This window comes from Larus michahellis, chromosome 6 (assembly GCF_964199755.1).
Source record: "Larus michahellis chromosome 6, bLarMic1.1, whole genome shotgun sequence".
Classification (NCBI taxonomy): Eukaryota; Metazoa; Chordata; class Aves; order Charadriiformes; family Laridae; genus Larus; species Larus michahellis.
Window position 1 is genome coordinate 64,119,131 of NC_133901.1, and position 26,266 is coordinate 64,145,396.

Sequence of the window (26,266 nt, forward strand, 5' to 3'; positions counted from 1 at the left end):
CGAGCAGCAAAGCAAATTCCATGGGAACGCGAGGGAACGGTTTGCCAAGCAGCAGGTCCGAGCTGGTGTGTGGCCTTTAGCCCAGGTTAAACAAACAGCGTGTAAATAAATAAATAAATAGCTCCTAGGTTGCGACCTTGTAAATCAAGTCTAAGCCTGGAAGGGATTTTTACGGTCCAGCTGGAACAGCAGAGCAGTCTTGGCCAAATAAATATATATATAGGGAAAGAAAAAAAAACAATAACTGTGCCTTCCAGTTGCTCCCAGGCTGCTGTGGGGAACGTTTGGTGCTGCTGTACGACATGCTGATGATTAAAAAAAAGGAGAGAGGGGACCTCACTTTGATTTACCCAACAGCTGTTTCCCATTATTTTAAGAGGTTTAAAAGAGGAGTAAAACAGTTAAATGCACCCAAGAGTAATCTTCCAGCTTCGGAGCTGAAGAGAGGGCTGAGCAAGTAAATGAAAATCCAGCCCAAGTAGTTCCTAGCAGCAGGTTTCATGGAAGTGGATGGGAGGCGGCCAGGGATTTGCTCAGGGTCCGTTATCTGAGCATTACAGCCCCGGGACGCTTCGTGTGCTTTATTGCTCATTACCAAATAACAGCACTCATACGGAGAGCAGTGCCTAGATTTGGTGTGGTTTGACCAGACTGGGTAATAGTCTGGCTGCATTTTTAAAAGTCCAGAGAGATCTGTTCGATGCACCAGAGGAAAGACAGAAACGGGAACTGGGACTTCCACCTCCCAGCCCTGCAGCGGCTTGGTGTGGCAGGGCTGGGGAAGACAGAGCAGAGAGGGCTCACGAAGGGGAGAAGCCATAGCCACAGCCCCTGCACAGCGCTGGTAGCACCATCCCTTGAGCCAGAAGGTTTTACATGGGGCTCTGGGGGTTTCTGGGCTGGGGCAGGGGACACACATAGAACCATAGAATGGATTGGGATGGAAGGGATCTTAAAGACCATCTAGTTCCAAGCCCCCTGCCCTGGCCAGGGACACCCCCTGCTAGACCAGGTTCCTCAAAAGCCCCATCCAACCCGTCCTCGAACACCTCCAGGGATGGGGCGTCCACAACTTTCCCTGGGCAACCTGTTCCAGTAACCGCGCTCAGAGCAAAGAACTCCTTGCTGGTGTCTGATCTAAACCTGTCTTCTTTCCGCTGAAAACCCCTACCCTTCGTCCCATCACTGTAAGTGATGAGCGTCCATAGGTTCTTCCATGGAGAATGATGCCAACGGTGCTGGATGCGGGCAGGAGCCCACAGACACGCGCCCCCCCCCCCCCCCCCGGGGCCACCCACCCTGCCAACGGCAGGGTGGGTGGCCCCGGGGGGGGGGGGGGGGGCGCGTGTCTGTGGGCAGGAGCCGCCGGGCAGGCTGCAGGCAGGGGTGCAGGCAGGGAGGGGCGTGTCTTCCCCGCCCCCTCGATACCGATTGGCTGGGGGCGGCGGGGCGGGGCGGCGGGGCGGTGCGGAGCCATGCGGGCAGCCCGGGGCGGCGGCGGCGGCGGCGGCAGCGGCGGCGGCAGCGGCGGCAGCGGCGGCGGCGGCAGCGCCGCCTTCCTGCCCGCGGGCTCGGCCATGGGCGATGGGTGGCTGCCGCCCGACTGCGGTCCCCAAAACCGGTCGGTGGCCGGCGGCGGGGTGACGGCGGCGCCGGCGGGGGGGAGGCAGGTGGCGGGCGAGGTGCTGTCGCAGCAGTGGGCGGTGGGCATGAGCCTGCTGATGGCCCTGGTGGTGCTGCTCATCGTGGCCGGCAACGTGCTGGTGATCGCGGCCATCGGGCGCACGCAGCGGCTGCAGACCCTCACCAACCTCTTCATCACCTCGCTGGCCTGCGCCGACCTGGTGATGGGGCTGCTGGTGGTGCCCTTCGGGGCCACGCTGGTGGTGCGGGACACCTGGCTCTGGGGATCCTTCCTCTGCGAGTGCTGGACCTCCCTGGACGTACTCTGCGTGACGGCCAGCATCGAGACCTTGTGCGTCATCGCCATCGACCGCTACCTGGCCATCACCTCGCCTTTCCGCTACCAGAGCCTCATGACCAAGGGTCGGGCTAAGGGCATCATCTGCACCGTCTGGGCCATCTCCGCCCTGGTCTCCTTCTTGCCCATCATGATGCATTGGTGGCGGGACGAGGACCCCCAGGCGCTGGAGTGCTACCAGGACCCTGGCTGCTGCGACTTTGTCACCAACAGGGCTTACGCCATCGCCTCGTCCATCATTTCTTTCTACATCCCCCTCCTCATCATGATCTTCGTGTACCTCCGGGTGTACAGAGAGGCCAAGGAGCAGATCAGGAAGATCGATAGGTGTGAGGGCCGGTTCTACGGCAGCCACGAGCAGCCGCAGCCGCCCCCGCCCCCTCACCCTCACCACCAGCCCATCCTCGGCAACGGACGAGCCAGCAAGCGGAAGACCTCCCGGATCATGGCCATGAAGGAGCAGAAAGCCCTCAAGACTTTGGGCATCATCATGGGGGTGTTCACCCTCTGCTGGCTCCCTTTCTTCCTGGTCAACATCGTCAACGTCTTTAACAGGGACCTGGTGCCCGACTGGCTCTTCGTTTTCTTCAACTGGCTGGGCTACGCCAACTCCGCTTTCAACCCCATCATCTACTGCCGCAGCCCCGACTTTCGAAAGGCCTTCAAGAGGCTGCTCTGCTGCCCCCGGAAAGCTGACCGGCGGCTGCACGCCAGTGGTGGGGAGCTGGCCCGCCTGCCCGGGGGCTTCATCAGCACCGTGGGCTCCCCCGAGCGCAGCCTGGGAGGGACCTGGTCTGACTGCAACGGGGGCACGCGGGGCGGCAGCGAGTCCAGTCTGGAGGAGAGAAATAGCAAAACGTCCGATTCGGAGTCCAAGGTATAGGGGAGGGACACGTGGGGGGCTGCGTCGGAGCCAGGGCAGGGGGAGAGGCAGGCAGGGAGATGCATGGGAGCAGACAAATCCCCGGCAGCCGGCCGGTCATAAAGCTAGTGCCAAGCAAAACTGATGCCTGGCTTAGCCGGGAGAGAGCGGGTGTTTACTTAGGAATAAAAGCAGGTGAACTGGTGTACGAGATACCTCATCCGAAACTACAGCAAACAGGAAACCCACTGACCAGAGAACAAAGAAAATAAACAGCCCGACCCAAAGATAGCCAGCTTATATTTAGGAGAAGCGCTTTCGAAAGGGGCTGCGGCAGAAGCGCCCGTCGCTCGGGTGAGTTGACCCAGGACGGTGCTGGTGGTCAAACCTGAGCGTGGAGGTGCCGGTGTTTGGCTGACGAGTTCGGCTGCGGCTAGGGTCTCGGCCGTCCCCCACCTCGCCGGGGGCTGTCGGGTGCCCCGGGTTTTCATTCCCTCAGCCCCGGCACCGGGGGGGGTTTTGGGGAGACGCAGGGTCCGTGCTGCAGGTGCTCCGGGCAGAGAGACCCGGGGGCAAGATGAGCTTTAAGCTCGGGGTAGCTGCGCTCCCCTCTTCCTCAGAGTCACGGTGGGGAAAAACAGGGAGTAATGAGGAGCATGGGTGTATTTTGAAAGGGGGTAAAAAAAAAAAACCCAACCCACGCTCGTGTGCTTTTTCCCTCTGCATCAGCCAGCAGTGAGTTACTGTGCTTATCTCCTTCGGCCAGACAATAGCAGTCAGGCTGAGAAACTTCTACCTCAAACTGTGCATATTGTACAGGGGAATAAACGGACCATGTTTATATTAAACAGCATATTTACATACCGTTAATAGTATTTTATGAAAAGGCGGGGGTGGGGGGGAGGTGTGTGAGGAGCCTTCTGCAGCTCGTTCATTGTAATCACAGATGAACGGGGGAGAAAAAAAAAAAAATCCTGGCAGCAACAAAAAATTACTGCACATTTTTTTTTTTTTAAAAACGGCAAGAAAGCCGTTTTTTTTGCACAGTGTTAAGAGTTGTAAAGTTATTTGAAGATGTTACTTGCACACACATACACACGCGCAAATTAAAAATGAAACGGAGGTTTGAGTAACACCGACCCTGAAACTGATTTCTGGTTTTGTCTGATCTGTTATAGTTTTATTGAGAAGTGACTTTTTTTTATATTATTTTATGAAGGTACTGTAAATATATCCATATTATAAATTAAAATATCTTAAGGGACTTCTATTATTTTTATTTTTGTTTCCAAGTGCCCACGTGAATCTGCTGTTATTTTAGCACTTGTGTGTCATTTCCATTTTCCTCTCTGTGTGTGTTTTATAACATATTTATACTCCGGTGCAAATTACTACTGTGTAAGTAATTGGTCTATGTGCAATAAATACCATTGCAGCACAAGCGAGCGTGTCTCTATAGGTTTTGAAACAATACCTACCTGTAATGGGAAGAACAGCATTTGTTTTTCTCCAAAGATGGCTCAGATTACCAATATAACTCTATCTAATGGCTTTTCCTGACACGGTATTGTAAAAAACGTGTTTGAAACCCAATAAGGTCGTGTTCCTGTTGCACTGAAGTCTGCTGACTTCCCTTAAAATTAATGGCTGAAGACAAGGTGTTTCCAGTCTGATAATGAATACACTCATTTTCTGTAACTATTCCTTTCTGGAATATATTCTTTTGCTTGTTTGTTTGTTTTTTGTTAGGAGTACGCGTCTGGGAGTCAGGAGACCAGAATATTTAAGATTACAGAGGATGCTTAATTTGAAAGCTAGAAATGGTCTCGAGTAGAAAAGAAATCTCCGTACGTGGTACCTGCCGCCCCACAAGTAAGTCTGCCTCGTGCCGACGGTGGGCCTGATCCTGCCCGAGCGAGGTGGGCGGTGGGCGTCACGGTGGGGTCGGGTCCCGGTGCCGAGCGCGGAGGTCGGGGGAGACCCCTGCCTGAAAAGCAGCCGCAGGAGGCTCGTGCCCTGTAAGGGGAGATGGCAGCCGGGCAGCCGGTCGCGGGACTCCAGACTTTGGTTCCCTCTTACTGTGAAAAAAAAGGAGTTAACAGCCTCCGAGGGAATGGCTGGGGCACAACCGGAGCAGGATCGGACTCTGGGATAGACTTAAAACACTGCTGAAACCTCTTCTGTGTCACTGGGTGGAATAAAACTACCGAGTTTGTGGATCGTAAAGCTAATGGTGACGTGCAGCGTGGCTTCAGCGTGCTGCCGACAAGTCACATACTCCTTGGGGGCCAGATCATGATAACCGAATGTTATATTGCGGACTGACCCAAGCAAGGAGGTGCTGTGAGCAGAAGGGCTTTAGATCTGCACTCCCGGGACAAAAGATTTTCTTCCTTCATTGCTTCGTGAAGGTGCGCTGCATCCTTGTGGTTTCATAAAGTTTTTCGTTACTGCAATGAATACACAGCAGATAGAGCAACAAAAAGGCAGCGTGGAATAAAAGTGAAGCCATTTTTAGCTTTATTAAGCTCAGAAGTATAGTTAAATTAGAAATCAGCTCCCAGGAAGGGCACTTGCCAAAGCGAGATCTTTAGGATGGTGGCCAACGGTTTGTTTTTGGAAACCATTTGTTCATTTTTTTTTTTCGTTTTAAAAATTAAGGAATTTGCCCTTTGCAATTTCTAATGATGGACTTTATGGGGGAAAAAAAAAAGTTATGCTTTTTGTGTAAGCACAAAATAAAGGGACCAGGGAAGTAAATAATACTTTTCCATTGATGTTACTGGGGTTTGATGTGAGCTGCAGTTAATGATGTCTCCCTTGATAACAGTGAAATGAGCTCCTTAAAATGCGGGGGTGATGTCAGATCAGGTGCTAAGTGAAGTAGGCTCTGCCACCAAATTGTTTGCTATTTTTTATTAATGTGGTTTTGTCTGTGATTCCAGCAAAGACAACAGGACCAAAAGGGTGCCCAGAATGGTGGTGTCTGATGCCGGCGACCACGGCGAGATGTTGTCTGCGCATGTCGGGGTCGGGACGGGAGGGGAGGCAGCCCTGCGGTTCTCCTGCGCCCTAGGGATTGCAGGGAGCCGGGGCAGGACCTGCCAGCGTCCCCTTCTGCCAGGCAGAGCAGGGCAGGATCCGTCCCCCGCGCCCGGCTGGGAGCTGAAGTGGCTGCGGAGCCCCCATCCTCGGCGGGGGGCTGGATCCTGGGGAAGCGCGGTGCCTGCTGCGGGGGGTGGGATAATCTAATGGACTTGGCTCTTCGTCTCATAAATCATGCTTAATTGTAACCATCCGAACACTCGTGTCCTTAGACTTTAAAAAGTGATGAAAGTTTTGGCTCGACAGGCTCCAACTTAGGTGGGAATTTTATGGCCAGAACTTGCTCGGCTTCTCCTGCCGAATAGCTGCGCTGGGTCATGCTTCTGCTGGACGAGTGTAATGGCACTGAGAAGGTGAAAGGTAGGATGAGTTTGGCCCTTTGGCTTCAGCAGGGCCAGCTGTGGGAGCGAGGTGGTCAGGATTTGTCCGCCGGTGAGTTTTGGCCAGTCAGGGACCTGCTGGCAGGGTCTGGAGGCTGGCACGTTAAGTCCCTCCGGAGACAGCTAAGATGATTCACCTGACAGGGTGGATGGCGGACACTGGTCCCTCTCGCACGGTGTAAAAAAGGCGGTGGCACAGTAACGGTGCGGACAGAGCAGGACATATGGCAGGCACGTGTGCGAGGAAGGGGAGGCTGCTGGCGAGCAGTCTGCCGTGGATCACACCCGGAACAGGCTGTTCTCCGCGGAGAAGAAGGATACTCTGAAAAGTGTTACGGGGCAGCTGAAATACTCCGGAGGCGATGAGCCAAACGCTCACGACGAATATTTTTTTTTTTTTTTTTGTCTGACAAAAACCAGACATGGATTAGCGATTGGAGCTGCAAGTCAGACAGTATAGGAGGTGGGCATGCGGCTGCACACGTACGTGGGCAGGAAAGTAACGGCAAAGAGCCGCCGGCCTGCAGGAAAGGGAGGCACAGGTAAAACTGAAATCCACTCCCAGAAAATTATTTGGCGAGGGCGTCTGAGACTTCCACAGGCGAGGCGCCTGATTCTCAAAGGCGCCGGCTGCACTTCAAGCCGTGTTTGCTCAGCACTTCTGAAAAGCAGGCTGCATCTCTCCACGGGCTTAGGTGGGAATGCATCGGGTGGGAAGCCTGGCTTCAGTTTTCCGCCTGTTGGGGAACAATAAGGATGTTTCAGACACACGGTGGTCTTGTTGAAGCGCCTGCAGAAGGACTTCCCGGCCCGCGAGGGCTGTGCAAAAACACCCCGGCAAATTCACTGCGCTTGGAGACCGCGGCCCTCAGCGTTACCTGACTGTAGCTCCAAGCAGCAACTGACGAACGAATGAAACTAGGTGCAAAAAATGTGGCTTAAAGTTGTCATCTGAACTGTGCCCATGGCACACGCCGGGTTTGACAGCATCAGCTGGGGGTTTGCGATACAACACGCACCGGTTTGTCTGCAAACGCTGCTTTCCCTTTTGGGTATGCACATGTTTTCAAGCATAAGGACAACTTCTTTATCAGCTTGCTTTTTTTTTTTTTCCCTTTTGACTTTTTTTTTTTTTCTTTAAACCCTATCTGTAGTCGAGGTTTTATTAATAACTTTTAAGTGGCTATTTTGCAAACCTTCCTTGTGCTGCACGCTTTCCTAATTTATTGTAATTTCCCGTCCGGTGGAGTGCACTCACTTCCTTTATGTAATATATCAGCTGCGGGGCTGGAAATTGTGCTGCCATGAACCGAAAGAGCAGACTTTCTTGAGGCCAAATGCGGTCAGGCATCATTGCCACTGGGAGCAGAATTTGACCTGATAATCTAATCTCATATGAGAGAGTATCTCCCGAAAAGTATTGTTACCAGCAGCAAATGACCTCTGTTAATGAAGCTGGAGCAATTAGTCCTATTCAAAGCTGTCAAGAAAATGTTAACTGCTAAACAACAGTTAACGTTGGATAGCTCAAATAATGAGTGTTTTGTTTGCTGGTGTGTGTTAGGTGATGTGTTGGGAAATAATTATCCTTTGACTAGCAGCCAGCTTTGTACTAATCAGAAAGGAGAAGTCATGTTCTGTTTGAAGGATTAGACCTAAAAATAGTTCTGTTGCCGCCACATGAACGAGTGAAATGAAGCAAATTCACGGAGACGTACACACCTTCTTAACATTTCGCTTTTCGTCCTCAAAACTCATTGTTCAGCTGGAACTTTCTGTTTGATCGTGTCAAAAGCACTAATACGATCTCCTGCAGTAGCGCTGAGCACACTCCCCCCGAGGAGCATTACCCTATGCGCCACTGACTCGCTTTCAGAGCCTGCCAAATTCCCCAAGGGCCCAGGAGGAAGTAAGGAGTCTTTCTCTTTATATAAACAATCGCTTATGATGTAAGGTCAACAATATTTGTGATAATCGCCTCGCAGAAGAAATCGATACGCTTTCCGTTTGCGATGCGTGTACGCCTGCCCGTGCGCGAGGAGCAGCCGTGGTAACAGCAGGTGATTTATTCCTGCGATTCGGTAACTCCAGGCTGTCAAACTGCCCTCGAAACAGTGACCGAGATGGGAAAAGGATAAAAAAGGTGATGCTGGCAAGGAAATCCGGGGTTGTCATTGCAAACAGCAAAAACCAGGGCATCTTTTGCCATACTTTCCCACTTTTACTGGGAAAGCCTTACCAGTTTGGATAGGGATGCACCTGACGGATGCACTATAGAAAGGCAGGTTAAGAAGAGTAAGGGGTAAGGCACTTCCCATGCAGGACTGTGCCACCAAGAGACTGGCAGCTGGAACATGCCCCAGACATGCCTAAAAGCTTTTCTTATTCTTTTTGGATGACAGCAGCAGACTGAAGCACACCTGAGCAGCTTCTCTGCTGCTTCCTGGCCACCTGTGGCCCCCAGGACACGTGCCTCCCCCTTAGCATCTCCCCTTCCATGCCAAGTTTTGCAGGACCTGGAGCTTTCCCGCAGCCCGGAGCTGTTGTCCTCTTTGGGCGGTGCAGCACAGGAGGTGCCAGTGGCCCCTGGGGGCGGCAGGTGCCGCAGGGCACAGGGTGCTGCCGCGGCCGTGCCAGGCGTGCTGGTGCAGGCCGCCGGCCGCCCCGCTCCCCTGAGTCACCACTGCCTCCTGCACGCGCCAGAGACAGGATCGGGCCCGATTCTGGGAGGGTGCTCGGGTTTGTTATGTAAACTGGCCATCAGCTTCCTGGTTCACAGACACTGGCAGCTCGGTACGCACGTTCACTTTGCAAACTGCCCTTTTGGCTTAGAATCATAGAACCATAGAATCGCCTGGGTTGGAAGGGACCTTTCAGATCATCTGGTCCAACCATCAACCTAACTCTGACAAAAACCGTCACTAAACCTTATCTCTAAGCACTATGTCTACCTGTCTTTTAAATACCTCCAGGGATGGTGCCTCAACCACTTCCCTGGGCAGCCTGTTCCAATGCTTGATAACCCTTTCCGTGTAAAATTTTTTCCTAATATCCAATCTAAACCTCCCCTGGCGCAACTTGAGGCCATTTCCTCTTGTCCCATCACTTGTTACTTGGGAGAAGAGACATCTCGGCTCCTAGGTTTTCCATGGTGGTGTTGGCTTGCTCGGCCTTAGCATGCAGCAGCATGAGGTTTCTGGCTGTGCCCCGGCAGCGGTCGGCATCCAGACGTGAATGGTACCAGGCGCCGGGCAGTGTTTCGGTTTGGTCATACCTGTTCCTTCCAGGGTAGATGCTCGGAGTTATCAGTACCAGCTGCACCAAGGTGCAAAAGTACCAAACAAATAGGAAATTTGTTCCTATCCTCCAGATCCACAACCTGAAGGAGAAAACAGAAGTTCACCCAGACTTTTGCCATTGCCGCGGTTAGCAGTGCGTCTCAGATGTAATGATATGCCTTTCCTTTCTGATCCTGTGTAATGCACCAAATCCTGTTGTCCTTAATGAGATTAAATGAGGATTTTCTACTACTTCAATGCTCCAGCCGTTAGCCACTGTTGTGCGTCTCTAGGCAATGGTGTACCTTTGCATGCCTGGCCCAGTGTCTCTCTTAAAGCCGTGATATTTAGACTTCTTCCTGCCAAAATTATTTTTATAATTGGTCTTAAGCTCGTTGGCACAATGCTTTGAAAGGTAGATTTAAGTGTATACACCAAAGAGGCAACCAGAGGCATTAAGGAGCTCAAAATCTCAGGAGCTGCTGGCTGTATAAATATTTCAGCTACCAACAAGTCGTTTTTCGGGGCCAGGCGAGCGCTGTGTCCCCTCAGAGGCTGTCAGCTGCCCTCAAAGCGTGGCTGCAGAATACCCTGCCGCTGTAAGGGAAAACTGCAGGGACAGCACAACAGCTCGTGACAAAAGATTTGACAGGTGGTAAAATTTAAACAGGGCTTGCTGGCCAAAATTTAGAGAGAGCTGGTTAAGAGAAAACACGGTGCCCAGAGCCGCCCTCCCTCTGCTCCCGTGTGGGTGCTTAACGTGCCTCCCTCTCACCTGTCTCGGAGGGGACCCCAGTGGTGTTCTGCGACACGAAGGTGTGTGCCAGCCTGTCCCCCGCCTCGGGGCTCGCCGCCCCGCCGTTGTGCTGCGCAGGGAGGAGCGCTTCCGCTGGGGCTGGAGCAGGTGAACGGGGAGATGTCCCACAGAGTTCCCATTGTTCATCAGCTCGCCCGCTCGCCGTCAGCGAGGGGTGTTCTGTTTGTCTGTTCTTCCCCTAAATACTCACCTGGGAGCTGTCAAATAAAATCTCAATTGACTTCCCTTTGGCAGGAGGCGGGGTGCGGGATGCGTTCCCTGGCAGGCAGCTGGGAGGGGGATGCAGGACGGGTGAGGAGGGGACCTGTTCCTGACACCCCCCACCCTGACCAAAGCATCACTGGTGCCCTGGCAGGTTCCCATCACCAGAGTAGGACATCTGCAACACCACTGTGCACCCAAAATCCCTGATCCCGACACCAGAGCATCTGATCTGCTCGTGAATCAGCTTGCCTCACATACTCAGGTTTTTTGGAGCTTTTATGTAATATTGGGCACTGCTGTAATTGCCAGTAATAACAGGTATTGTAACACTGGGCTAAACCACCTTGAGAGCATCCACGGGAGAGGTTTTGTTCCTGTTTCGCTGCCAGGCGGTTCCCAGCTCGCTGGCAGCGGGGTGAACGCATGTCTGCAGTTTTCAGCATCAGCCCATCCAAGCCGGGGCTGGTGCTCGCACTCTCCCCTCCGCTGCGTGTCCCGCTGCCCGGACCGGCTCTGCCACCTGTGCAACCTCCTGGGCTCCTCGGGCTGAAAAGCACGGGAATGTGCAGAGTGATGGGGCTGAGATTGTGTTTTGGTAGCAGCCCTGATTTGGATCCGTCGCTGTGATCACAAACCTTGTGCCCGGCGGTGATGCTGCAGAAGCTGGGACCCAGACCAGCACCCTCTGGCCTGTCGTTTTGCCTGACCTGCGCCGGAAAAGCAGGACTCGCCACCTAAACCTTCCCTCCCTTCAGGCGCCACGCTGAATATTATATTCAGAGTGGCTTAGCCATTGAGCTTCTTGTTGCACGTGAAAACTGAAAAAAAAAAATGAGCTTTGTACAAATATTCATGCAATAGAATAAAAACATGATTTAAAACTGATTATCTGCTGTGTAGCCAGACCACGGTGAAGAGGATGGGACAGACTCCTCAACTTTCGGCAGAGATCTGGACCAGGGGAGCTGAAAGAGCAACTCAGGTACCAGGTGACAGCACTAAGCTGTCCCCAACTGCAAGAGGGTGACATGGCAATGGGCCACAGGCGTTGCAACAATAATTCCCCAGGACGAGCGTCTCTGTTTGCACAACAACTTCGTGTGGATCCCAACGCTGACGGGCACCATTGAGCTGTTAGTGACTTGTGAGTAATCCCCATTGTCTGTGTCTTCTGCTGGATGGTGTTTAACCGCTTTTATTCCCGTGCATTTTATTCCTCGCTCATGTGGGAGGGAGGAAGGAATGCGGTGATAAATATGCTGGAATAATTTCAGTGCTGGATAGTTTCCATTAATGTATTTCTCATTATGTAACGCTGCCATCGCTGTACAAAATCTGGAAAGGTGCCTTTCGGGAAGATGGAACATTTCTACCTAGCCAGAGTTAGGAAAGTCGTGTTGTGGAGCGGGCTGGCCTTTGATCAGATGCTTGTTAATTGCACCGGATGCGCTTGGGCTTTCGCATGGTATGGATTTCTTTGCCCTTACATTACGAGGCACCTCATAAATTAAATGGTTGATGTTGTCAAATGCATGCCATTAGCACTCTGAGCAGATAAGGCGTTCGGTGGCCTCAGCGGGGTCTATCGCAGGGCCTGTCTCCAGATAACGCCCTGGAAGGAGAACAATGGTGCTCCGAGCTCCCAGGGACCTCCACTCTTCAGTTCTGCACTTCAGAAGAGAAAAATTATCATCTGCATGGCTCAAGCTCTTTTTGAAATGTGGTTATTTTTTACTCACACATTCCAAGTATTTTTTACATGATATCAGCAAGAAACTTGAAACTCCCTTTGAGAAGAGGAAGATTTCCTGCAGCCCTACTACTAAAGAAAATGGGTAGATCAAGTAGTAAAGTTCAACAACTTACTTAGCATTAAATAAGAAAGAGAATAATGAATTGGATTTTGTGTGCCTGTTTTTCCTCTGCAGGGAACAGGCAGGCTAATGGCTTTGCATTGCCTTCTGCTTCTGTTCATCAGTCTAGGTGAGTTCAAAACACTGCTGCCTTTGTGCGCTCTCCTCTCCCTGCTCACTTCTCACAACTTCAAGCACTTGGAGCCTAGCGAACGCATGGGTTTGCTACCATCAATGCCATCCAGACCAGTGAGAAAAACATGCAAGGTTAACCCCCTACGTCCGACGGTGGTGTGTGGCCTGCTTGCTGCATGGACATCTGTATTTTATGCTAGGTAGCCACAAGTAGGCAATTCCTTACTTGGGGTGGACCCTAGTTTCCTACTATTATGAGCTCAGGCTTTAACGTCCTTCAAGAGAGACATTATTTCCCTACTGGGTTCACCAAAACCTGGTTGGGTCTCCAAACCACTCCTTTGTTTACGGGCTTTGCCAAGCGCGCCGTAGGGCTTTTTACTGGGGAAGGAAGGGAGGTGGTGTAGGAGGAAACTATTACAAAGCTATTTAACATAAACAACTTTCGCATGCAAACTCCGAACACCGCTTGGCAAGGAAGAGGTTAAAGCTGGGGGGTGGAGGACGGGGAAACTCATTAGGGCAAAGACATAAATAGCAAGTCGGGAAGCCTGGGGAGGGACACAGGGGAAGGGGAAGCCATGAGTTGACCCTCGATGGGGTGGACTGCCTTGGCTTGCTGAAAGCCCTCTGCCCCTCTGCCCTCAGGTTTGGATCTGGATCCCCCCTATGGCACACCAAAGCCGGGGGGATGCTCAGACAGAAACCCCACGTAACTGACCAGGAGTCCTATTTGATCAAAGGTGAACCCGAAAGGTGTTGGGGTCACCTGAAGACTTTCTGTGGAGCCAGAAACCACTGCTGGTCTCACCTGCCCCTTCCTGCTCCAAACCTTCACCGGGTCGACCAGCGCCTGCCCAGAGCCGGGGAGCTGCTGTGTGCCCGCTCGGATGGTCGGAGCAGGATTTCCGTTTTCCTACCAGCCTTGGTGCCTCAGCCTTTCTGGCCTGTGTTTATTCCAAATGGGAAACGCATAATGAGAAACTGTTTAAACAACTTAAGGTACAAGGAAACTCACTGGAGTAAAGTACAACGTTAAAATACATTTCCAAGGAAATGATGCACTCTCCAAAAGGACTCCACTCAAGCACTGCAATTTAAAGTTGCAGGATAATTGCTGGCCATCTTGGGTGCTGCCTGCAGCCTCATCTAGGCCTGAGTGTGGTGCACAAGGTGGACAGGAGTCTGCCAAGATCGTCTGTGCTGCTGGCTGCTCTTGCCACCAGCAACCATTCATCGGTAGTTATTGCAGATCTTTGCACACGAGATGCTCAGTGTGGGCATAACTCTGCTGGCGAAGAGGCACCAGGCAACGTTTTATAAACTCCGTGCCAACAGATATCTTAAGATATACACAAATATTAGTGAGGGCGTTTCCTTAACAACAATGTTTTAAACCACCCATAGCAGCTATGTGGACCAAGATGACAAAGTGCAGAGACTGACCAAGCGAAGGAGCATCTCCCCTATCTCCCGGGCTGTGGGTGAGGTTGGTACCCAGGCACATTTGAATGTCTGAGGTTCAGGGAGGGTCTGTCCTCTCGGTTGGTTTGCTTGCATGCGTAGGTCTGGACAGCCTGGTGCTGGTGAAGGAAAGCCCAGGAGCCACCAAAGCCCTGGAGGAATTCTCTTGTTCTATTTCCAGCCCTGCTTTTTAAGATACAAAGGGCTTCAGATCAGATGCATTTCTGAAGCTTATCTGTGTGAATATTTGACTGCTTATTCAAACAGAACAAAAACCTTCAAGCCTTCTGAGGTCCATCCATCAAGAGCCTTATCTCCCCATGTCACCGCTCAGCTCCGGCTGCTGCTCGGAGCCTCCTGCCAGCCAGGGCTCAGCTCTGCCCACCAGCTTCCCATCTCCCCTTTCCGGGCAGCTTCATGGCATTATCCAGGGTCACCTCCTTGGCTCCCTGCCGCTTCAGTGATGGCCTCTGCATTGCATGCAGGAGTGGCAGCCTGGGCTGCTGCATGGTCTACAGCCAGCCAGCATCCCGATGGGCTGCATTTGTGCTGCTGTATCGCAGCCCATCGCCTCCATCCCCCACATACATAGCCATCTGGGCTATGGCCACAGCCACGACCACAGCAGAGCACACTGAGTCTGCTTGGCCCCAAGAAAGAAGAACATTTGTCTTTTTTAATGGAATATTAATGAAGCCCGGATAAAGGAATGCAGTCTCCTCTATCTGAGGTTCAAAGACTGAACTCCCCAAGGAGAGTATTTCTGATCCCCTCTCTGGTAAAAAGGAGGTTCTGTAAGAGGTCCCCCCAGCTGTTGGGTTGGGGAGGAGCGTCAGCCCTTGCCACCTGACAGCCGCTGGTCCCCTCTGGCAGAGGCATCCTCACCGTTGCAGTCGGGCTGCTAGAGATCTCAGATAGCATCCCTAAGAACCCAGGTGGGCTCTACCCTGGGTGGGTGAGCATGGCACGTGAGCCACCGAGATGCACGAGGAGCATGGTGAGCACGCAGAGGGAGCATCAGCATCAGCAGCCCTGCAGAGGTTCCTGGCCAGGTAAAACAGCTGCATGGTTAGTCTTACGCCCAATGCATTATACAATGCATTATTCAGCCTTGTCAGAAGAGCCTTTGCAGTGCTTGGTTTCAGGGCCACAGGACATTTCTTGCTTTGCAGCTGAGCTGGCACAAGAAGTCGTCTGCAGTCCTGCCGTCCTGTCAAAGCAGCGGCCAAAAACAACAGGGTGAAGACTTTGGAAAGAGCCACCCCTCCACAGCGTAAACGAGTTTAAATGGGGAGCTGGCTGGCTCAGGGCTTGAGAACAGCTTTCAAGCACATCAGAGGTTGAAATCCTGTGCACAACGGCGGGGATCAGAGGTCTCTGCTGCTTGGTACTGCCTAGTCTTGGCCCGGATCTAGACAAGCGTCAGCATTGGGGTGGCCTTTTCCGATGGAGACCATTTTCCTATGGTCCTTTTCACAGGAGACTCTGACCCGTGGGCTGTTGTTGCTCTCCTCCCTGTGGTTTTCATTTTTTTCTCTGTTTTGATAGTCAGAAGGGTAAAACTAATTCCCATCTCATATATAACAATGAATTTGACTCAATAGCAAGAGGATAAATGTACTTTTTATACCGTGGTGTATTATAAGCTATTTATGAATGTCATATCACTTCTGGGTCATCTTCAGGGTTTAAAATAAAGTTTTAATTTAAACATAATTTTCCAGTGTTGACAGATATGATAAATACATTTTTATTCCAATGAAACCTAATTTCAGCAATGTTTTGCAAAAGTCGTTACAAGCTAAGGATTATTCCCCTGACTTTTTTGCTTTGTTTGTCTCCATGTTCCAGTGTTTAGTTTAATGTTACATTCCATTACAGAAAAAACATCTGTGACTACAGTAATCTGTTCACCAAGGTCTCTGCTTAAGGGATGGGAGGATGCTTTTGAGAAGAACGATGGAGGGAGGAGTTAGCTTGTGTCACGGAGGCCTTGGGGCAGCGGCAGCACTTAAGGGACACTACCTTCCTTGCAGCTCCGTGGTGAGCTAATCTTGATATTCAAGGCAATCCCAAAAGAAAGCCACGAGGGCACAGTGGGACAGATTTCATGTCTGGAAGGTGAGGTTAAACAGAAGGCCTCCATCTACAGGAGGGCTGCATTCCTGTTGCCTCAGCTACCCATCCATTGATGAGCTGAGTCCCTCCAAAATGTCTCTGGACATTCTCTGGTTTTCCTGCTTTCCCATGTAAACAGCTCTGAGGAAGATCTCTTTTTCTGCAATCAAACGTTTTCATTCTGCAGTAAAATAGCTCTCACATCAGCTACCATTGTATTGTGGATGCAAATGCCGCACACCAGAGCCCTTATGTGTTGTGAGGGGAGGGGGTCAGACCCTGTGCTCTGAACAGCAAAAGCACAAGGAATGATGAGCAGGAAAAACAACTTGTTTTAAAGTGCTTTAAAGCTGCTGTTTATCTTCTGCACCCTGCAGCTTACAGCCCATATTTCTCACACCACCTCCCCGTTAGACAGTCAAACAGGAGGCGATGCTATTTGGAGAGCCAAGACTGTGTGCTGGAGACTCGCGAACACTGCCACTTGTATCCACATGGAGTGGCCTCCATCTGCGAGGGGCTTCCAGCTGCTGTGCTAAAATACCTGGGAAAGGGGCATCCAGAAGGGGAGGGAGGTCTTCTTCTGGTGGGTTGCCATGTCACTCGGGCTGCTCTCATGGCAATACCTAGAGGTCGTCATCCGGGGTGGCCAGCTATGGTAATCCTTTCAGTGGGAACAGGTGCTGGAGGATAATCCTGCTGTTTTTCTTCGTTATGGCTCACTTCAGTCACTAAGACTGAGCAAACAGGATTATGGGAGCAGCCATTCAGGAGGTGAAGCTGCTGGTGCTGGGTGTCCGTGGCTCTGTGGACATGTGTTTCCAAGGCAGACGCCGCCTTGGCGGAGCAGCCCGCCCTGGCAAGGACAGTGCGGCAGTGGGGGAGCCATCAGCACCAAAGGGCTTTTGCTGGCCGGCTCCTGCCATTCTCGCACAGGCCTGTGCTGTGCCCCTCGGGGACAAGGGCTGGATGCCAGCTGCAAAGCCCATGCTCTTTACAGCTCTCCTGGAAAGGTAGAAACTGCCCGGTCCCGCAGCAGCCAGCGGCATCGCCCCAAAACCTGGGACCAAGGCCCTGGGGAGGGAGGACGAGGGGCAGCAGCTCCAGCCGGGCTCCAGGCACTGTGGGATCCCCAGGGTTTATGGTGAACCAGCCCCTCCCTGTAAAACTTCAGAGCAAATCTGTCCCTGTGTAAGCACGGCTTCATGCTTCCAGCAGACTTTCATGTATCTCCAGGTTTTAAGTCCCCAGAGTGTGCACTCATCCGTTCCTTCTCAGTCCTCCTCCATCGCTCGTAGGGACCAGCATGGGCCCTGGTGACACTCCTTGCTATGCAAAGTCAGTGCCTCTCTGTTGCTGTTTTACCACCTTTTGCTTCTGCTGATAACAACCCCTGACACACACAGCCCCCCCCAGCAATTCCCTTCTCCACCAGCAAAGGAGGACGATGTGTGAGGTTCGTGGCACCAGCCTTTACGCAGTGTCTATGCACAGACATCTGCTCCCCTTTACTGGTTCGCTTTAGGACTTAGCCGACACCTAATTTCAGTAACAGCAAAGCGATCGAGCTTGGCTTCATGCGTTTGTGGCAATCTTGGTCCCAAGCTGTTTTAAATACCAAGTTGCAAAATAAGCATACGTGTACAGAGACAAATACCAATCTGCAGGAATAGGAACTAGAGACGTGCAGCTCAGGAAGGGTTGTTAAAGCTCCAGCTTGTAGCCGTGCTGATAAGGCAGTTTCCAAGAAGTTGCCCAGCCCTTAAATTCTAGAAACTTTCTCTTCCCAGGTCAATAACCTTATATGGACTGAATCCTGGTGTCATCCTACAAGCAAACAAGGTCCAGGCAGGACCTTCTGAGAGTGATAGAAAAGCGAGGAGAACCCGTGTTGCTAAGAAGAAGTCCAGACACTTTGTGGCATAGAGAACGAAAATAATCTGTGAAAAGCACATTTGGTAATTCTGGTATTTTGGGGAAGCACAAGAAAATGTGCTTCGAGTTCATTCTTCTCTGGTCAGGTCTCTTCCTTGCCTGGGAGGGGGTCAGGACGGTGTTGGCTGAGCGGCAGCTCCCCCCTTGCTGTGCCACGCAGGCAGGGGGCTGCAGCACTGCCAGGCTTGGACTCCCTCCAAGGTCCCCCCTCTTCCCGGGGAGCCCTCCATCAGCCCTGGGAGCAGAGCTCTGCCCCCACCGTGCCCCAGCACCAGCTCCCTCACAGCTACGCACCCTGCTTTTCACCAGCCTTAACCACGGACATGAAGAGAAGCTCTTTGGAGAGATTTTTCATAGCATCCTGCATCTCCATTAGGAAAAACATTCAATGCAGCTCTAGTGAGAGCACCAAGACAGAACTGATGAGACACAGTTGGTTGGCTCCCTCATTTCATGGGGATTTTTTAAAATATCTTATGCAGGTGTGGGAGTTGACACAACAGAGCACGCACCGCATTAAGAGTCCGTCCAGCTTGTGTGTAAACACTGCTAGTCCCTTTTAAAAACTCTTAGGAGTTGTTTCATAAACACAACATGCTTAATTTCCAAATCATGTGCCATTTCCTCAGTGGGCCTGGTGGGGGAGGAGCTGCCCATGTGGACATGGGCTGCAGCCCCACGTCCTGCACAGCAGTGCCGGGTCCCTGGCAGCAGAGCCAGGCAGAGGCTACCACCTGCTGGACCTTTCTCATGGCCTCCCTGCTCTGTACCTCTCCACAATGACATTTACTGACGGCATCAACCGCTTTCTGAGTGACCACAGAAATGCTGTGTGCTGCGCATCGTGGCACAAACACCCCTCGCGAGCTCTTCATCAGTAACAGAGCTATTGAGATGCGTGTCAGCCGTGTAAATGGTGAGGATGCTCAATGAGTAGCTTTGTGGGCCTGACCTGTTTTTTGCTCATTTGGGGTCTGACGTGTGTTTTCCAGTGTCCGGGTGTGCTCTCTTCCTTGCTGGCCCTGCAGGACAGAGGTATCTTTCTGAGCTGAGGCAACTGCTGGAGTTTTGCTGAGCTGGGGAACCTGCCATTTCCCCATTGAAACTTGCTCCCACCAGAAAAAGAAATGACTCTTCCAACAGTCTTTAAGAAGGGGGGATAAAGTTCATACATACTGGATGGGCACCTGCCTGAATTTGCGTGGGACCTCACCCTTGTATGGGGGGGTGTCTTGGAGGTCTACCTCAAGACCCTTGCACGCTTAGGAGTCTTCATGGGAAGCAGTGCTAGAGCACGATTCCAGCTCTGCCGTGCAATGGTGCATCACGGTGCAGGCAGCACTCCCGAGCAGCCAAGTCGGGTCCACGGGGCTGCTGCTCTTGTGAGGGTGCAGGACCTGGCCCATGTAATCCAGGCAACCCATGGTCAGGTTTGTCCCACTCAAGGAGCTCAGCCAAAGGACTCCAAAGGACATTAAGGAGGCCCTTAATCTCATCATGCAGCCTTGAGATTAAGGGACTCGGCACCTGCTTTGGATGGGCAAACTTTGGGGATCTTGCAGGGCTGAACACCCACTGCTGCCTGTGTGTCCAGGGGGGCTCGTGATGCTGCAGCATATGCATTTCTGGGGCAGAGGCTTTGTTTTTCCACCAAGCATGCTGAATGCTGTCGGTACAATTTCCTGACCTAGGTTTTTTTGGATTGAGCTGCTCTTCTGAGCTGTCCTCAACCTCGGCAGGTTGTGCTAGCTCACACCTACATCGCGTCAGGCCTCGGCTGCCCAGTTAGCCAAGCTCCGGGAAGGTCACTGGAAGAACTCCAGGGGCCTCAAATAGGAGTTGACTCATGCCCCATGAGATCAAAACAAAATGTCTCTGCATATGACAAAAATATTATGGAAACTGTATCATTCATGCACAAAAGCCGCACTTCAAACTTTATCGTATAAAATACATAATATCATAAGTGGAAAGAAAAATTGTGTGAGGCCTGGTACACATTAAAATGATGGCCCGTGAAAAATATCCTTTCCCATAAACACAGCTATTTCCTGCACACAAGTAGGCATCCAAAGCTGGAAGATTTGGACCCTTTCTGCACTCCTTCAAAGCACTCATTTCTCTGTAGCAGTAATTGATTTCTAGGCTCATCCCTCGTCTTGTCAAGAGCGACCCAGAGCAAGTGCTTACGATGGAGTTCTCCATATGAGGCGAGGCGGTGGTGTGACAGGTAATGCTTCGGGACGCCTGGGGGCTTCGGGATGCCATGGGCAGGCTGCAGCGCTTGGCTCGCTTAGGTCTTTCTGGGAGGTCTGACTCTGTGGTCCAGTCCTGCCCCACTGATGCTGGCCAGGATTTGACCGTGGTGCTCAGCAATGCAGAGTCCCTGCGGTCCCCACAGCTGCCGTCTGCAGCTTGATGGTGTTCCAGCAACAGCTGATTGCCACAGCCCAGGGAGCAGGATTTAGCACATCACCTCGAGGAAAACAGCAGAGGATGGCTTGGCATGCACAGCAAATGCAATTCGTAGAGAGAAAAAATGAATTAATGTGGGTATTAACCAGCAATTTGTCGTACAGCCTCTAAAGCCAGCTTCTGCTGTTGTGAAGCGTGCAGTGAAAAGCGACGGGTACTTCTGCCTCTCCTCTGGCTTCTCCAAAGTTCTTCGGTGCTGGGAGCAGGTGAACTCCACCAAGGCTGTTTGCTGCTCAGTAAATGGAAGAAGCCATGCTGAATGCTTCAGCTGCTCGCCGCAACTGGCTCTTCCTTCTGAGCTGGGGCCACAGGACGAAGTGTAGCTCAGCCTTTCCCCCTGTGCTGCGCTCCTCTCCTCGGGCAGGAGCACCAGGAGCTGACTGTGGACACTGCAGAAGTCTCCTAGTAGGCTGGACCTGAAGAACTTTCTCGATGACAGAGGGGTCCCACCGCAACACCCTCCAGCAGCTGGGCCCAAATGCAAACACATTCAAGCTTCAAGCAATACAGAACCAAGTGAAATAACCCATCTGCACCGTTTGTCTACTGTTGCAATCAAATGACCCTTTTTTTTCCCAAAAGACATGCAGTTTAGGCCAGCTGGTCACACTGTGCAAGCCCATCGCTGGCCTGCATCCCCAGAGAGCGCGAGAGCTGTGAGACGGCTGATGGGCTCTCCTGCTCTCCTGCCCCAGTGTTATGGGTTGGCTGTGGAATGTGGCTCAGCTAACTGTGCTATACTGGTTCCTCGCTGGAGCATGTTCCCCTAACTGACATCAGGAGACATCAGGAGACATCCATCTGCGATGACTAAGCTCTTCTTACATTCCAGACATCCAACAAATAAATGTTTCTTGAAAATAAGCTAGCGTTTTGTTTTGGGAAATGAGCGAACCATCAGCCTGGTCGGTTTTGCGTAGGGGGCAAAGCTTCACGAGGACCCGCTGGGCACCAGGCAGTAACGCGAGCATCTCCCTCGCCCACCCTCCCAGCTCGCCTCTCCTCCTTTGATGGGTTTGGAATGAGCTCTGGAGGTCTAACTGCCGAGAGTAATGATGTGTGAAAGCTCACTTTCATTTTTCACTCTACTTTTTTGGAAGGTGGAACATTTTACAGTTGACAGTACCACGCTAAAGCCATATGAGGCAAGTGACTATTTTTAACCAGACGGAGACTATCTGAGAGTCTACTGCTGAATCATTTTAAACAAGGAAGAAATCATGGGATCCAAAAGTGGTGCTGGGAGGGATGGGGGTGGAAAGGCTTTTATCATGTACTTGTTCCAATAACTGTTCAACTACTTCAAGACTATGATGACGACTATCTCAAAATGCCTGTGGGGTCACTTCAAGTAGTGGCTGCATTTTACAAAATGCTTCTGTTTTGAGAGAGGGGTGGGTTAGAGCATCTTGAGAGGCTACCCGTGCTCGTTAACCCACTTCGCACCCTGCTCTGAACTGTGCCAAATGGGAGGAGGCACTTGAGCTTTTTAGCACTGCCCTTCCCCGAGCCCCCATCTCCCCAGATTAGCTGGGTGCAATACGGGAAGGCTTGTGGGACCGCAGCCTGAGGTGAGAAGGAGAAAGGGTGGCCTCAGCCCTGCTCTGGATGCCCTTCCACCTGACGGCAAAAAGCACCATTTCTCCCCCCTCTGCCCACGCCAGCGCAGAGGTGGCACTTCAAATAACGCGAGTTTGCCAGGTGAAACCGGCCTTGTGGATAAACTGAGGAATTTCCCTCCCATTTCCTTTGTCTGACATGCCTCAGACTCGCAGCAGCACCCCTTCTCGCCAGAGGGCTGGCAGCCATGGACTAAGGCAGCTCCTCGTGCGAGGGAAGGGAGAGCTAGCAAGTACAGCTGAGTTACAGCTGCCCAACAGGCCGTGACCCAAGCTGTGTTACGAGCCGACCAGCACGACCATGTGAATTAATGCATGGCCTTTTCATGCTCACGCAGAGCACAAGGGTGGCAAACCCGTGCATTGCGTTTAGCTTTGTTCTGAAGTTTGTGGTTCCATCTCACGTGCAGCATTTGGCCTCGGAGCTGAGCTGAGTCCGTGCAGAAGCACAGCACTGCACCATGGTGCCGGACCAAGCACCAGGAGGAACATTTCTGCATTTGACCCCGCTGCGGTCTGCAAGGCTTTGTGGTCTGCAATGTTTTCCCATTTTGCAAGGGGAAATCGAACCTCCTTCCCTGACCTAGTTTGGTGCTCGGTCACTGGCCTGTCTTCTCACTATCATTGAAACCATGGTGGGACACATGTCCTCATCTGCCTTTAGACCAGTCTCTTTGCTCTGATTTCCCAAAAGCTGCTGCTCCTGGCTTCCAGAACAAAAGTCAAACCCTGCCTCGAGTTTGCGCTGCAGCACGGCTGGGGCAGAGTGTGTGGAGATGACACCAAGGCATCATGGAGAGATCCCGTGTCTGCTTGTCACACAACAAAACATAGTGCCTTACTTTTGGGGAGATGGGGAAATTCAAACGGATTATTTCTCTACCAAGCCATCGCTATCACCTCCAGGAGGAGTGAGTGCATATCAAGAGTAGTTTTAGCTGCCAACTTGGTGGCAAGCTGGAATGAGGAGCATGGAAGGCCGTGGTAGGTAGGTTGCAGCTCTCTCTGGTGTCTCTGATACACAGCGTTTGCCTTTGCAAACATCCTGCACATGAGCTATAAGACCAGGTGGACTTTCTGGCTGCAAGGACACAGAAGCAAATTTAGCCAAAGGGACTGGATGCATCCCCCTTAAAAAGCCGCCAGGGTCGGCGTCTGCAGCACAGGGAATGGAGCTCAGAATAAATGTTCCTTGAACTCCATGTTTTTAAGAGCAATTGCGAAGCGAGGGGAATGCAGCACGGCCCGCTGCGACCTCCGCCAACCTCTGCATAAAACCCAAAGCGCTGCAGAGCCCCGGCTCCGTGCCGGGGGGGTTATAGCTGTCACCGTAGGTGTCACCTCTCTGTGGTTTTGCTCTCCCCGTGCAATGGACAGAAGCGAGCAGCAGGGGCTGCATCGCTACCCGTGATGTTAAAGGCAGCACAAGCTGTCGAGCTCACACGTGTGGTCTGAGGGGTCTTGGAGAGAGGAGACTTGCGTCTCCCATGGGACTTGGCTCCCATGTGGAATCTCCATCCCTGGAGTGGCCCAGAACTGCCCTTCCAAAACCTCCTCTTCTCCCTTTTCCTCTGGTTATTTCTGATCTCACCCATACTCTCCGGGCACCACTGCGGGGAGCGGGTGGCTCCCACCCGGCCGGTGGGTGCAAAGCTGACCTGCGCCTTTCACTTGAGGAAACGTGTGGCTCAGCTGATGCCACCGATGGGCATCCAGCATGCTCACGCTTGCACGCCACACGTGGCTTGTCCCGTCCCTGCGCCTGAAATCTTGAGTAATGGGGCCTGACACGTGTGTTTTTCCAGAACAAAATCTCTTCAGATCAGATTAATTCTGCAATTTCCATCTGCTTCCTCCTCTGCATAAATGATGAAGACTTCCTGAAGCTAACGGCCAAGCCTGCTCGAAGCTGGGACATTAAAATTAATCTTTTGTTCTCGGGTACTTTCTGTAGCCTGACGACTCGTGGTGCTGCTTCTCCCTTCTCGCCTGCAGACCCGTAGGTCCCCAAGCCGCAGGCAAAGAAGCATTTTTTGGGAGGGAAGAGGAGGGCAGGGTGTGAAGTCTGTGGGTTGGGGCCCTCCTGGAGGCTCACACTGAAAGGTCTTTGCCGAGAGCGTCCCTGTCGAGCCGCTGCTGGCGTGGGGCGAGGGCAGCGCAGTGGGTCCAGCCTGGCGTCCACCACAAAGAGCCTCAAATGCGCCTGCAGCCGCATCCCCATGACCCGGGGCCTCAGGCGGTCATCCACGCATTTCTGAGGACATGGGAACAGTGAGCTGTGTTTAAAACCACCAGAAAGTCTCTCCTTCCCGGTTTGAGGGGATGCTCGCTGAATAGGATGTTTGTATTCGAGCCCTAGCAACGCTGTGTCCTGTAAGTCCTCTTTGCATTAAGAGGAACTGAAATTTTGATGGGAACATCTTGTATTGTGCATGGATTTCCCCTCTGCCGCTTATCAGGGGTTGCATCGTGTTGCTTATATTAAAGTCTAAAATACAGATGAAGCCGTGAAGCATGAATAATAAATGCTGCTCACCAGTAGATACCCCAGAAGCACATCCCATTAATAAAGGGCACTGGGTGAATAAAATGCCTCTTACTGCTTGAGCAGGACATTTTTGTTCACAGCTTTTTAGCAAAACAGAGCGTTGGGTCTGAGCCCAGATGTTTGTATTTTCGTGTGGATCTCCATTTGCACTTTCTCATGCCTCGTTCTATAACCTGGCTGCATTGCTTGCGTGAGTAGTGCTGGCACCACAAACTTTTCCCAGCCTATAAAAGGCACGGAGCAGAAGTGTAGGGAACATAACCTGCATCTGTCTCCCACCTGCAGTGCCACCACCAGTCCATATCTGACAGGTAGGGCCTCTCTGGATGAGAGATCTCAAAGCCCCTGGTGAAGTGTATTCCTTTTTTTTTTTTTTTCTAAAAAAAGATGCTAATCACATCCTCATCCAGCTTTTTGTTTGAGCAAGACACAGCGTCCTGGTGCTGAGCTGCATCTTTCTCGGCTTGCTCTGCTCACCAGGTGGGGCTGTTCTTGTGGGATTTTTCAGCGTGGTGGATTTTAAATTTACAAATTTACAAGTTTACAAACCTGAGCACGCAGCTTTCGTGCTTACTTCAGTATCACCCCTCAGGAACAGGCCTGTTGATGCTTTCGGTAGGGTCAGGTCCCTCTTTCTAACACTGGTTTTACTTGCGTCTGCTTTTGTGTCCTTCTCCTGCCTGCCAGCTGTGAGATCTACATCCCTGTTACACAAGCGAATGTTGCCGGTGTTTTCCTTCTTGATTGTTCTGCGTGTAATTTAGATTCCACTAGCAGCATTTAGATTATGTCATCGCATCACTTTAACGGTGTTTTTCTTGGCCGCAGGTTTGATTTTCTTGGCGTCGTGGTTCGGGCATCTCTGCAGACACATCCACTTGCTCGCCGCACACGCCGGTTCCCCTTTTGCGCACCTTGCGCTCACCTCCGCACATCCAAACTGCGAAGTACTTATTTTGCAATTCTTTCCTTGCTTGTTCGCAACGGCTAACGCAATTTCTCTTCCCCTTTCATTTTCGTACGTCAGTACTTATCTTGGATTAAAGTTGTCCTTATACTAATGAAAACTTTAAAGTTTTCTTTTTGATAGGAGTGCCTGGAAGATCCAGGCAAGGACCAGGAACAACTTGTCCTGGTTGTGCACAGGCAAAACCCAACGCTCCTGGTACCCAAGGGCTTCTGCTCTAACCTTCACACGGGACAACACAGGGACGTGGACAGGGAGACGGGAGCATCAAGAAATGATGAAGCAGCATTACGCAGCACGATAGACCTGCATCGTTGGCACTAATCATTTGCAGACCTTTGTCAGCAGCTGTGCAAAGGGATTCCGCAGGAACCATGAAGGATAACTACGTATGTTTGACTGTTTTTCATCCCTTCACACACAGCTCTTCATTGTGCTCGTCCTTCTCTGGATGAGCACCTTCCCAACAACATGGATTTAGGACCGTATTTTTCCCTGGACCATTTAGCAAAGCCCGTTCCTTAC

General features: G+C 51.8%; 1 protein-coding gene and 1 long non-coding RNA gene across 6 annotated transcripts in view; one reads left to right on the top strand and one right to left on the bottom strand.

Moving 5' to 3' along the window:
* Nucleotides 1-4,585, bottom strand: part of LOC141744826 (uncharacterized) — a 32,915-nt gene extending 28,330 nt beyond the window's left edge. The window contains exon 1 of the long non-coding RNA XR_012587595.1: nucleotides 3,232-4,585. This is a non-coding gene — a long non-coding RNA (uncharacterized LOC141744826). The remainder of the gene's footprint in view (nucleotides 1-3,231) is intronic.
* Nucleotides 1,494-25,623, top strand: ADRB1 (adrenoceptor beta 1). 5 transcript variants are annotated; one of them, XR_012587593.1, is made up of 3 exons: nucleotides 1,494-2,858; nucleotides 4,593-5,254; nucleotides 5,789-11,512. XR_012587593.1 is itself a non-coding variant. In XM_074591569.1 (2 exons), the coding sequence occupies exons 1-2, from the start codon at nucleotides 1,578-1,580 to the stop codon at nucleotides 25,606-25,608; spliced, it is 1,287 nt and encodes a 428-aa protein (XP_074447670.1). In that variant the 5' UTR covers nucleotides 1,494-1,577; the 3' UTR covers nucleotides 25,609-25,623. The 5 variants fall into 5 exon arrangements, 3 of the variants coding, with proteins under 3 accessions (XP_074447670.1, XP_074447668.1, XP_074447669.1); XR_012587594.1 differs by having other exon boundaries at nucleotides 4,593-4,715; XM_074591569.1 differs by lacking the exons at nucleotides 4,593-5,254; nucleotides 5,789-11,512 and adding an exon at nucleotides 25,603-25,623.
* The last annotated feature ends 643 nt before the right edge of the window (nucleotides 25,624-26,266 follow it).